The sequence below is a fragment of the Taudactylus pleione genome, unplaced genomic scaffold, assembly GCF_031769625.1.
Source record: "Taudactylus pleione unplaced genomic scaffold, aTauple2 ptg000282l, whole genome shotgun sequence".
Taxonomy (NCBI): domain Eukaryota; kingdom Metazoa; phylum Chordata; class Amphibia; order Anura; family Myobatrachidae; genus Taudactylus; species Taudactylus pleione.
The window spans coordinates 14,835,153-14,849,020 of NW_028284684.1; the positions used below are offsets into that span (position 1 = coordinate 14,835,153).

At 42.2% G+C, this 13,868-nt stretch overlaps 1 protein-coding gene across 14 annotated transcripts in view; it reads left to right on the plus strand.

Moving 5' to 3' along the window:
* Window positions 1-3,453: 3,453 nt before the first annotated feature.
* The window catches only part of NCOR2 (nuclear receptor corepressor 2), a 535,580-nt gene continuing 525,165 nt past the window's right edge, over window positions 3,454-13,868 (plus strand). For 12 of the 14 annotated variants that reach the window (XM_088482138.1, XM_088482137.1, XM_088482139.1 and 9 more), the window contains exon 1: window positions 3,455-3,794. Coding sequence is in view for 1 of the 14 variants with exons in the window: in XM_088482135.1 (XP_088338261.1) it covers window positions 3,783-3,794 (12 nt within the window). In the remaining 13 variants the exon portion in view is untranslated. Of the gene's footprint in view, window positions 3,795-13,868 lie in introns of all 14 variants that reach the window. The other 2 variants (XM_088482142.1, XM_088482134.1) reach the window with 2 other exon arrangements.

Here is a 13,868-nt window from a genome sequence, read left to right on the forward strand (position 1 = left end):
TAAACAATGCTAGGGAGGGAAAGGTAGGATGATTCCATGTTTGGAGAATGGCCTTGTGAGCCTCAGCACCAACAGCCATCAGCAACCACCTGCCACCAAGGATAATACGAGGATGAACCAAAAATGGCAAAAAGTTTACCAAGTAAGACTCTGCATATACCTTAACCTGCAGCCAAAAAATCCTAATCATTCTCTGCATTATATGATGGTCACTGTGTTGTTGTCTTTATTATATGGCAATCACTGTGATGTTATCCGTATTTTATGGCAGTCACTGTGATGGCCTCTGTACTATATGGCGGTCACAGTGGTGTTTTACATATTATATGGCAGTCACTGATGTTCTCTGTATTATATGGAGGTCACTGACACATGCGATAGAAAGCCTAGGCTTTCATCCCTGATTATAAATTACCACACACTAACCATGGGAGTAGCAGATCTGCATAATGTTTAATCATACTGTAGCTGCTGTTTCTGGATTTCAGGGAAATCCCAAGGGCTTCTACAACAAACACACAGACACAGACACAGACACACACACACACACACACACACACACACACACACACACCTGGGGAAGTAATAGTTACTGAAATTCTGCCTATAGGGACCCCTTTGGTTTGTTAAAAAAAAGTATTGGCAGCACGCTAATAGTACTAAGAGCTAAAAACAAAAAGTTACTTGCATACTGTCACCTCTTTGCTGAGCTCACTGCACAAATTGCTATAATCAATAAAAATGGGAGTGCTTAAGTAGAAATTTTTATAGTCATTCTGCTGGTAAAAACTATGCAGCATACACCTCTCTCTCTCTCTAATGGAGGTAACTGTAACCCTATTCAGCTTCGCAATTTCAAGATTTATAGAGGCAGACATAGCAATACCATGGCTACAGCAGTATAGACACTGACTGAAAGTAAAGCATTATTAAAAAACACAGAATGAACAAAGCTTTCTAAAATGGAAATAAAAAAAAAAAGAACAAGCTTTTGTCAATGAATCTCCTGCGTTTGTGTACTAGGGAAGCCTGACAAAGGTGAATTATCAGTAATAATATTGACATTGCTTTGTGGCTATGATCAGCACTTTAAGGGTTGGACTTTTGTGAAGTCACATGGGGAATTACAGAAGTACATTTGAGTATATTTGACTTGTCACCATAAACTCCTCCTCCCCAGTCAAATATTCAGTTAACTCTTAGTAGCAACAAGTAAAAAGCCTGCAGGCTTTTCTTTGAAATGTGCTATCCCTCTTCCTAGAAATCTCCAATTGTGTGTCCTACAGCATAAACATGTAAAGCCGTGACCTTTAAAATCACAGATGTTAATCATATTTCACAAATACAGTCATACAAGACAACACATTATTTAATACTATCACTCTGTTAAATGGTTTTACAAAGAATATAATTTGTATTATTATATATACAGTATAATGCTAATTATACTAAATTACATTTTAAAATGACCCCATTCTGCCACTGTTCTCCTTGATCAAATTACTTAGCAGCACTTCTATATCTGTAGAGGTAGAGACATTTTGCAAACATACTTGGGAACTTCAATTGAGCACAATGTGCTGCAGCAATGTTCAGTGTGCACATCAGCATATGGGATGCAATTGAAAAATAGCAATATTACCGGCTGAAAGGTGAGATTAAGGGGTGGCGCCAAAGGGCATGTTATACCTGCAACCAAAGAAAATATAAGGGATTCCCCAACCATTCATTGGCGCACGCATGGGGGGTTTCTGTGTAACAAAACTTTTTGTAAGAGACGGATACAGCCTTGTTTTCGTCTCTGCACTGGTTATTAATTCTGAAGTTGCCAGGTCTACTTTATTAATCTGTAACATCCTTGTGGCTTGTCCCAGATACATGCAAATGTGCTCTCCATAGATGGGTGAGTAAGTGAATGCCTAGCAGCTCTGTGACAGAAAAATATATTTTATTGTGATATAAATTTTATTTCCAGGTCAAGGTGATAATATATAATTAATCCCCTTGGATCTAAGACCATGGAAAGAAAATATCAGTTTAGTTGGTTATCTTGGTCACAAAATGGTAAATCTTTGCGAACTCCTGGGGAAACATTTACCAAATGATGAATTTTCAAAGGTGTCGATAGTCGGTGCCTTTGACTGAAAAATTTCAAACTGCAATAGTAATTAATGGTAAATCAGGCGTGTTTAGCATTAATTACTATTGCCCTTTGAAAAACATCGAACAAAGTCGCTGATCATCGCCGGCATTGAAAGTCTGACGTTTAGTAAATCTGAGTTCTGAAATTAAATTTTCTCACTATGGCCCCCATTTATTAATTATTGCTATTGCCATGCAATTTGGGCTTGACATTACCGCCCATGATCGCATTGCAATATGCAATCATAGTGTCCAGATGTATCATCCGGCACATGCAGGTACATGGGCTCTGAAAGGAGCCCATCCTTGCAATGTTCCGGGAGAGCTGCCGGGGCTTCTGCGCATACACAGTCCCGTGGATTGCACATGCAAGGCCACCATTGTCGGGAAGGGTTCCACCGGCTAATTATGCGCCGTGTAGTCCATAGGCTACAGCATCTAATGCCATCTTCAGATGACGTTAGCTGGGGATGTAGTCGGCATCCCGGCGTGCGGGATGCTGACGGTCTTAATACCAGTGCCAAAATCCCGATAGGTCGGGATCCCGGCACCAGTATCCCGACCGCCGGCATCCCGAAGGTAAGTATCAGGGTGCAGGGGGAGGGTAGCGTTAGCTAGCGGGGTTAGGCACTAGGGGGTTAGGCACCGGGGAGGGAGGATTAGGCACCGGGGAGGGGGAGGTTAGGTTTAGGCACTAGGGGCGGAGATTAGGTTTAGGGTGCGGTGAGGGGGAGGTTAGGTTTAGGCACTAGAGGGGTGAGGGTTAGGCACCAAGAAGGGTGGGTTAGGATAGCGGTTACAAAAATACTCACCAGTCACTCCTATGGCTATCGGGATGCCGCTGTCTATAGAAACCATGTTTTAGGGGATTATACCTCAAATATACAATGATAAATGGGCCCCTGTATGACTTTTCATAGCTGTTGAGTGTAAGCGCTGTGGGGGCAAAGAGTTTGATGAAACAATATATACTGCATTGCAGAGATATCCGACATCAAGTCTTACTAAGTATAATGTATTTACTATTTATGCACCATAAACTAACATCTTAAAACTGCAGCAATTATGAGTAGAAAATAATAACCTAGTAATTTACCCTTATTTTGTATAAAAGCATTTTATTTGATTTACCCGATTTTAAAATGCATAAAGATTTAAATCAAAATGAACCTTTGGAAAATACAATGCAAGCTTGGCAAAAACACACAAAACATTATGTATGAAGACAACCAGTAGGAGATCAAATGACAGAAAAACATGATGTGAAAGTGAGCCTGCCCCTTTAAGAAAAGCCCAGGGAGAAATGTGAAAGCTATTTGTTTGGTGTAAGACTTGGCTGGATCCGTGCCATCAATCTCTTGCAGAATCACAGACACAGAAGGAGCCAAGCAAAGCATGATCACAAACTTGCTGCTCTGTAACGCGGCACAGAGCACAGGGAAGCAGCAGCAGCTCCGGCCAGACATCTTAGGCAGCAGCACTGGGGAGAGCAAAGAGGAGTCTGTGGATTTAACCTTGTTACAGGAGAAGCGGAGTCTGCTGAGCCTGGAGCTGGCTGTATATACGTATACTGTGGCTGCTGCTGATACTTCCATGATCCCTTACTGCTAGTGGCTGCAGGGCGGCTGAGGAGAACCATTATGGAACCAGAGGTAAGGGAGCGACACGGGGAGGCATAATGGGAGTCTCTGTCTCTGCTGATCGCCTTCATGTTTGTTGTGCAGCAGGAAGAATTACCAGTCACCAGTATCGCACACAGAGCAGCTACAGATCACCAGGCGGGTGTGTGACAGGACAGTGCGGCACTTTGCTGGTTGTGTTACCTTTTCCTAGAATTGCTGGATTGGGTTCTCGTTAATTATTTAACCCTTTTGTAAAACTGTATTTTAACCCCTTAATGTCGCACCCCCTTAATTTTCTGCTGTGCGACTACATGATGCAATGCAATTACCCCTGTGCCGGGCTGCAGTGTATATTACAGGCTGCTGCTACATAGTTTGTAAAGCAGCGAGAAACCGGAGTCGCTCCATTAGATGTGGTAATGGAGGGAGGACATGTCGGGGAGCAGTTCTGGCCCTACTCATCCCCCCCCAGTCCGCATTTCCTTCCCAGCTGCTGCTGCTTGGAGTTTGGGATCTGGCCGGGTCCTGGGAGACCTGTGATGTCTCCCCCCTCCCTGTGCAGTCAGCGTTTGCCGGGAAAGTCTTGGCCTTCGCCGCTACGCAGATTTAGAATAACTTCTCCCTGGAGTGGCCTAGGGGTTATTATTATTATTATTATTGTTGTTATTATGGAGCCGTGGCTGAGATCACTGTGAACAGCAGCACCGGTAACCGGATAATAATCAGCAACTTTGGCTGCAGCCCGGTGACAGGGGAGCAGCTTACACCCACATGACAGTTTGGGCTATGTCTGCAGCACTGAGGCCTAGCGCACCCTCCCCTCCTGCCACTGGAGTGAAAGTGCACGGGGAGAAGGGCTCTGCTTATGTCAATGAAATGTGTTTACTCATGTCAGTGACAGGCTGATGTGTGTATCTTGGTGTTTGACCCATTTAAACGGTTCATGAATATTACAAACACACCTCTCCATACCTGCACCTAATGATGTGTGTGTATAGATATATATGTGTGTCTGTGATAAATATCACCCACTGCTGACAGCTTTGTGTATGTTGCCCGTTTATGTGCCTGTTCATCAAGTTATTTAAGATGAATCTGCCAATTTGATAAGAGGGTAAATATTATAGATGGATTTAGGTGTGAACAAATAGGTTGTCTTGTATTTTTCTGTTTTAAAGATGTGACTGGTGTGGTTATACTGCTGCTAAAGTAAGTTGTATTTGTACTCTTCTTACATGTAGTCAGGGAATGAGGCATTTAGCTTGTGTTATTGTAAGTTAGTTGTAAGGTCCAAAATACAAAGAAGTTTCACTTCCCTAACTACTGTAGGACTTAACTTTATGTCTCATCACAGGATGCTTGTGCAGTCTATTATTCTAGATATGTGAACACATTCTCTTTTCTAAATACTCAGCAATTACTATGGCGGATATGTAATTCAAACAAAAGAGGGAGGGTGTAATTTTGTAGAAAAATTATAGTCTCTGGCCACTATTGTAAATTGATTTAGTACAACTTTGATCCAGGGATCAATTGTTATTCTTGATATGTAAACATTAGGGCATATGTATCAACCTGTTTTTTACATAAAATTATGCAGAAACTGGAGTTTCTGCATAATTTTATGTATTGATCCTATGTACTAATGGCACAATGCAGGAGATTTCACAGAAATTAGCACTTCAGATCGCAGTCCCCATTATTATCAATGGGGACTACGATCTGACCCCTATGTACTAAACTCCAAAAAGCGATGCTTTTCAGAGTTTAGCCCCGGTAGTTTACACTATCTTCAGGTGGTGTAAACTACTGTTTGCCTATGGGGCTCCCGGTGCAGGAGAGAGAGCCAGGAAGCTGACGCCGTGCGCATGCGCAGTGTCAGTTTTTACTGGGAAGTCTTTCGAAATCCCGGGGATATACCTCATGGGGACAGTGGTATGTCCCCATGTGAGTTCCTGGTAGTACATAGCCAGGATATTTTTATTAAGAATGAAAATATCCCCGGCAAGTTGAAACATTAATAATAGCTGTAGTGCCGCGATTATTAGTACATAGACCCCATATTTCTAGTCACAGGTATATAAATCATATTGTTAAAATTGTGTGTGTGTGGGGGGGGGGGGGGTTTGAGAAACAGTTCACTCACTTTATTGAAAGCTAACATCAGTGATTACAATTTACATATGAAATTAATGTAAACCTTGCACTGTTTTGAAGGTTCTCTTTCAAAGTATGGCAAATATTAGTCTTCCAGTTGGACTTATTTTAAGGGCTGTTGGGGGTCTATGTACTAATAATCGCGGAACTGTCAGGATTATTATCTATCCATATTGCAGGGGTTGTTTTCATTTTTAATGACCATATCCCCGCTTTGTACAAAGGGGGACTCGCAGGCACATCGGTTGCGGTAACTGCTGTCCCTGTGAGTTATTTCCCCGGAAAATTGTAGAAGTCTTTCACAGCAGTGAAACACTTCCTCGGGGGAAGCTGACAATACGTATGCGCACAGTGTCCGCTTCTGGAGCCGGCTGGGGCTGCAAGAGATGCATTTGAGCCTCCATAGGCTTAAAGCAGTTTACACCATCTGAAGATTGTGTAAACTACCAGGGCCAAACTCTGTAAAGCTTTGCTTTTTGGAGTTTGGTACATAGGGGTCAGATAGTAGTCCCCAATGATAATAATGGTGACTGCGATCTGAGGTGCTAATTAGCACGTTGCTGGAGATTTCGGTGAAATCCCCTGCATTGTGACATCAGTACAGTTTCTGCATAATTTTATGTAAAAACAACTTGATACATAGGCCCCATAGGCTTATTGGCAAAGGTAACATGTTTACCAAGGCAGTCTCCATGGTCTTCAATAACAAATTCTGTTTCAGTAAATAAGATACTCATGTTTACCAAGACATACCCCCATTTTTAACCTACAGTCAGGTGCATAAATATTGGGACATTGACAGAATTTTCATATTTTAGCCTCTATTCACCACCACAATGGCTTTGAAATGAAACAAACAAGATGTGCTTTAACTGCAGATTTTCAGATTTAATTTGAGGGTAATTACATCCAAATCAGGTGAATGGTGTAGGAATTACAACGGTTTCTGTATGTGCCTCCCACTTTTTAAGGGGCCAAAAGTAATGGGACAAACTAAACCATCCTAAATCTAACTTTCACTTTTTAATACTTTATTGCAAATCTTTTGCAGGCAATTACAGCCTGAAGTCTGGAACGCATAGACATCACCAGACGCTGGGTTTCATACCTGGTGATGCTCTGCCAGGCCTCTACTGCAAATGTCTTCAGTTCCTGCTTGTTCTTGGGGCATTTTCCCTTCAGTTTTGTCTTCATCAAGTGAAATGCATGCTCAATCGGATTCAGGTCAGGGGATTGACTTGGCCATTGCATAACATTCCACTTTTTAGCCTTAAAAAAACTTTTTGGTTGCTTTTGCAGTATGCTTTGGGTCATTGTCCATCTGCACTGTGAAGCGCCGTCCAATGAGTTCTGAAGCATTGCCCGAATCACTTCAGAATTCATTCTGCTGCTTTTGTCAGCAGTCACATCATCAATAAATACAAGGGAACCAGTTCCATTGGCAGCCATACATGCCCACACCATGACACTACCACCACCATGCTTCACTGATGAGGTGGTATGTTTTGGATCATGAGCAGTTCCTTTCCTTCTCCATACTCTTCTCTTCCCATCACTCTGGTACAAGTTGATCTTTGTCTCATCTGTCCATAGGATGTTGTTCCAGAACTGAAATGGCTTTTTTAGATGTTGTTTGGCAAACTCTAATGTGGTCTTCATGTTTTTGAGGCTCACCAATGGTTTACATCTTGTGGTGAACCCTCTATAGTCACTCTTGTGAAGTCTTCTCTTGATTGTTGATTTTGAAACATATACACCTACCTCCTGGAGAGTGTTCTTGATTTGGCCAACTGTTGTGAAGGGTTTTTTCTTCACCAGGGAAATAATTCTTCTGTCATCCACCACAGTTGTTTTTCGTGGTCTTCCGGGTCTTTTGGTGTTGCTGAGCTCTTCGGTGCATTCTTTCTTTTTAAGAATGTTCCAAACAGTTGATTTGGTCACACCTAATGTTTTTGCTCTCTCTGATGGGTTTGTTTTGATTTTTCAGCCCAATGATGGCTTGCTTCACTGATAGTGACAGCTCTTTGGATCTCATATTGAGTGTCGACAGCAACTGATTCCAAATGCAAATGTCACACCTAGAATCAACTCCAGACCTTTTACCTGCTTAATTTGATAATGAAATAATGAGGGAATAGCCCACACCTGTCCATGAAATAGCTTTTGAGTTGATAGTCCCATTACTTTTAGCCCCTTAAAAAGTGGGAGGCACATATAGAAACCGTTGTAATTCCTACACCGTTCACCTGATTTGGATGTAATTACCCTCAAATTAAATCTGAAAGTCTGCAGTTAAAGCACATCTTGTTTGTTTCATTTCAAAGCCATTGTGGTGGTGAATAGAGGCCAAAATATGAAAATTCTGTCAATGTCCCAATATTTATGCACCTGACTGTACATACTTATATTTCCTATAATTTAAACTAAAAACCCCAAATAACTGAATGGGTTGGAATAGGTTTCTCTCTCTAAAAAGAATGTGGTAAAGTTTATGGACTGAGAAAACTTCATATGACATGGTTGCCCTGTTTTAAACTTTTGCAGTTATGAATCGGAGATGGATGCATTGCCGATGTTTAAATATATGAGCTATTATCGGTGATCTGCGCATATGTATGAGTTGCACTAAGAATGCGGCAAGTTTAATTACCGATGTCTCCCGCAGTGAGGATTTCTTCTCAATGTGATTGACAGACAGGGAACGTTTGTGGGCGGCAACTAAGGTGTTTGTGTTGACCCAAATGATTCTGGTGGAGGCACATCTGCAGCCCTAGTAGTTTAGGAGAGGAACAAATTTAAGTATTTATTTTTTCGAGACAGGAGTTCGCCTTTTAAAGAGAGGGAATTAAATTTAGAGCGATGCTGAAGCGGTTGGGCAATCAATATCTTCGTTCAGATTTCCTCTCACCCCATAGATGAGTATATGAAAATTAGTGAAGATTGCCTCCCATTAAGTGGTAATGTGTGATGGGCTCAGAATTTAATTACCCCCCAAGTGTCTTTTAATAGAATGCTGCTGCTGCTTCTTCCAAGTCTTGCTATGAGTATGTTTCCTGGTACGTTGCTCTCTGGCCAATTGCCAAAGTAAATTCCTAATACATCATTATACGATCTCTTACCAAATGGGGAAGGATGCTTTTCTACTCTGTTTCCTCATTTTTGAGTTATCAAATATGCAGGTGTGTGTGTGTGTGTGTGTGTGTGTGTGTGTGTGTGTGTGTGTGTGTGTGTATATATATATATATATATATATATATATATTATAAACTCAGCACTCACCATTGTTAAATCACTCACAATAATATATAAATAATGGGGTTTTGGTTCATGGATTGATCAATGCATTTAAGCCTGCAGCCCACATCACGGGACCCCATTTCTCTGCAGGTCCTACAGGTCCTTACTTATGGAAACCTGGTAGCTGCTATCGTAGAGTTTAAACTGAAAAAATGTTAACTGGTTTAAAGTAGGGATGTGCAGGCTCGGATAGGTTCGAGTTTGCACGCTGAGTTCGGATTTTTCCTCCAAAAAAACGGAACTCAGAACGAGGCAAAACGTCATCTTGCATGGACAAACATCATCATTCCTGGACAAAAGTCCAGGAATGATGATGTTTGTCCATGCAAGATGACGTTGGACAAACGTCATCATTCCTGGACAAAAGTCCAGGAATGATGATGTTTGTCCATGCAAGATGACGTTTTGCCTCTTTCTGAGTTCCGTTTTTTTCGAGGGAAAAATCCGAACTCCGCGTGCAAACTCGAACCTATCCGAGCCTGCACATCCCTAGTTTAAAGCTTACATGCCACTTATGGCTTTTAAAGGCAAGACAGTCACCAAACATAGCTTCTATTATACTACCAAAAAGGCAGCTGACACAGGTTAATATAAATGAGCTTGCACAGGGGTGCATGAGACAGCTGTGATCACAAAAAGGCTAATTAAAAATTAGCCAAATCATCAATAATTTTAGATTCTACTACATATTAGTGTAACCATTTAACAAGTCCAGCAAGAGAAGAAATCCAGGTGGGCAGGTGTTACACATGCATGAAACATTATAGAACAGTTATTGTTGTTTAACGCAGGGTTCAAGTTTAGGGATATTACAATGTTCTAAAATTTATATAAATGTATTTCAACATTGCTAGTTGGAAATTTTTGGTCACAATTCCTCTGGCAGCAATGAATACACTTCCAGACAAAGTTCTACAACAGGGGTGGGAAGCCTCCTGCCTGGGGGCCGTATAACGCCCTCTGAATCATTTGGTCTGGCCCTCAGAGTTTTTTTCTGCTAGCCTCATCTGGCTAGCAGGCTGCCTAGAATGGCACATTGCAGCCAGAATCTATGGAGCAGTGCCACCTGTAGAGTCCTCAGGAAGCTTCAGACGGTCACACCTCTGCCTTCACAGCTCCCCAGAGCATCCTCAGGATGCTCCGGGCATTGCTGTTATCACCGCCAATTGTGGCCCCGCCCCATGTGATGTCATGTGGAGGGGGCGTGGCCTGCAGCAGGCCCGCAAATATTGAGCTATATATGGCCCTCAGCAGAAAAAAGGTTCCCCATCCCTGTTCTACAACATAGGCTTGAAAGAGTTTTAATGACAGTAGCCACATTCAAGCTTCTTTTGTCAACAACCTAAACTCAGTAATTATTTTAAAATAAATAATTGCAGCATACAGATGTGTCCTCATACACCTGACGCAAGATGCTCGGAGTGACTGAGACGCTCTGAGAGGAGTAGTGTATTGCGTGGCTGTTTACCTGCTTAGTGCAGCGCTAACAGCCTCACTGTCTGCACTTTAGTCGGAGAATCCCGGTTCGTGCTACTAAACAACCATGTTAAATCGTGAGAACCGGCATTTTCCGTCTTAACTGGCAACTGTAGGTCAACTGTGAATTGAACAGCTCCGGAATCTCCCTCCCGGGGCTATTCAGCATCGCGCTGAATTGAATCAAGCCAAAACTGTACGGGAGACGCTGGGCTGCGACTATAACCACACAGGAATTAGTTTTAAACATATACAAAGTCGCAGATGAAGCACGGAACTTGGTGTGAGAAAAAGCCTCGGCCCATGCGTTGCTGCCCTTCTTACACAGATTCAGACACCATCGCACACACAGATTCAAATGTCGCACATCAAATTGATAAGTGCAATGTAGTTTTGTTGCTCCCAGTTGTTTTGTGCAGACAAGACGCACATTTTGAGCTAGACAGACTCTTGGCACGGCATAGTCATCCGGGACTTGGTACGCCGACAGGGGCTGTTTGGCGCGAAAGAAGCCACAGTGCATGAGTACACGTCTGTATATGTTTGCCATGTTGACCAGTGATCTGATCAATAAGGGTCAGCTAGTCCACAGAAATGGCAGCCTCAATGTAACTATTCACTAGCGACTAGTCCCATTACAGGGGAACAAGGCTCATTGCACTCTTTTCAGTTAAGTAACTCCTGTTGTAATGACAGGCCGAAAATACTGAACACTTGTAAGTGTCCCATACAGTTTAATGCCATGGAATTATAGGTAAAATATTTCACAGCAGGTCGTGTTCGTTTAGCATACACATATTGAAGGGACCTCACAGAAACGTGTGGTTGAGGTAGTGATATAATGTGGGGTGTTCTATTTTGTGTAAAAACTGTAGAATACCAGAAAAAAAAATGCTCATATTTCCTATATATACATATAACCTGCTGCCAGCCATGTCTTCGGTGATGTAGTCCCATGAATGAACACAAGCGCTTTGTTAATTAAGAGGTTAGATTTTTTTTTTGATTAGGCAAGAGACCGTCTGTGCCACTCTATGTGCAATGGAATAAAGGCTTACCTTTCTGGGAATTCATCCAATACAGAGTCCAATCCTAGCCCTAAGACCAACAGGGAGAACAGCCAAAGATGCTATCCGAGTAACCTGGATTTTACAGATGTGTTGTCAGCAGGATTCATGTTCAAAATTTTATTTACATGTTGTTTTCTGTATCTTCCTCTGGTGTTAAAACATATTCTTATGACAGCACTACAGCAGAGAAAATGTCCAGTTGCTCCATTTAAGACTGTTATGTTTTGTGATTGAATTAGATTTTCATTAACAATGTTGCGAAGTAATGGAACTAAATAATGCCACAAATTTTGTGAGCAGTATATGGTCTTTCGATGTGACACTTGTTTGAATACAGTGACATGGAAAAAGACTTGTGTGCCTATCACGTGTCATATGCAGTGTTTCTTAATCAACTTGCCCATGGAGAATAAATCTGACCGTTACAGCATAAGTGAACGGAGTACTGTTTAAAGGCTTCATGCCCACTGGTGTTAACTCACTATCATTTTCAGCACTTAAAACCCCTCTAGTATATAATTGCATTTGTTTGTGTCAATTCATTCAATACCTTTAAACACATAGGGCGGAATTCAATTGATTTCGTGGCCCGCATCTCCCGTCTAAAGTGACAGGAGATCGCGGGTCGCTATTCAATTGTGCCAGCGTTTCACGCTGATCGCACCCAAAGTGGTTGGGTTTAGCCGCGTAAAACGGCTAACCCCGACCAAAGTGCTGGGCGCGATCGCGAAAAGTGCCGTTTGGGCGCCCAAACAGGACACTTCTCGCCGATTTCAGCCCGAACCCTCTGGGGCTGCGAGCTGAAATTGAGCGCTATCAGCTGATCGCACCCGACAGGAGCAACAATAGAATAGCTTCGTCGGGTGCGAAGGGGGGAATAATCAATTGAATTCCGCCCATTGGGAGTGATTCATATGTGTGGGCAGCGATAATGAGGGCCCACTATTGCAGATCAATTGTTCTGGGCGCTCCATTAATTATCACCATCTTCAAGCCTTATTAGACCAGGTTTAGCTGTGTAAAACTGCTAAACCCATCTAAAGCTCTGGTTAGGGCGCATTAACTGCCTTTAGCGTGCCCTAACCATGGTTTTCTCACATTTCTGCTCTCTACCTCCTGAGTGTGCGAGCAGAAATGTCTGTGCCGGCGGCTATCGCGCTCGGACGGAGCAACAATTGAATTGCTCCTTAAATAAAATAAAAAAAGCCAGTCGGAAAAACAATTGAATCGCACCCATTGATTCTAATGGAGTAATTTCCAATGCCTTTCATCTCAAGTAAAAAAAGACAAGACAAATTGTTAAATGTATGTTCATTTGACATGTTTCACTTTTTTTAAGCATCAATGTCAGTGATTAATGAAACTACAAATAATTCAAATTACCTGTTAGAATAAACAAACCTTCTGCTTGCCCCGAGATTTTGTATATTATTCCAGTTTTGCTTGTACAACTCCTGTGACAATGCAGATTAGGTATGAATAGTGCAGGTTTGCACGTGGCATTTAAAGTGACTGGCTTTACAACTAGGACATGATTTTTTTTGAAGTGTCAACACCTTGGTGATTGGCTACAAGTGTGTCAGTAAGAGCCTGTGTGACTGCCAGTGTAGCGGTGTGCTTCTTCCAGAAACCCTGGAGTTAAGCACTCTCGGAGAGTCTTGCTTTGGAATTTAGGTATAGTTGTGTCTGAGTGACACTTGATACTGGGCTCTTTGCATACCAATCTTCCCACCTTAGCGCTTGTCTTTTCTGAGAATTTCATACTTTGCCTTCTTAGAGATATTGGTGCCTTTCCTAAAGGTGCCCACACACTAGACGACTCGCAAAAGATGCAATGTCGTCAACGATTTCCCTTGAACTCCCTTGCACTCCCAGACAAACTATATCTTGCATAAACTGTCCACAATCTGATAAACTATCTGACCAACGACCTGAATCTTGTTAACGAGATTGGCAGATCTTACCTACAGCACGGCAGATCTGAAGATGTGATGTACGACCCGCAGGGATGCACATCGGCATCGTGATCGTGAGTGCACACTCGCGATTTGGACATATTTTACACGATTTTTCGTTCCGATGTTTTGAAAGTGGGAAATCATGC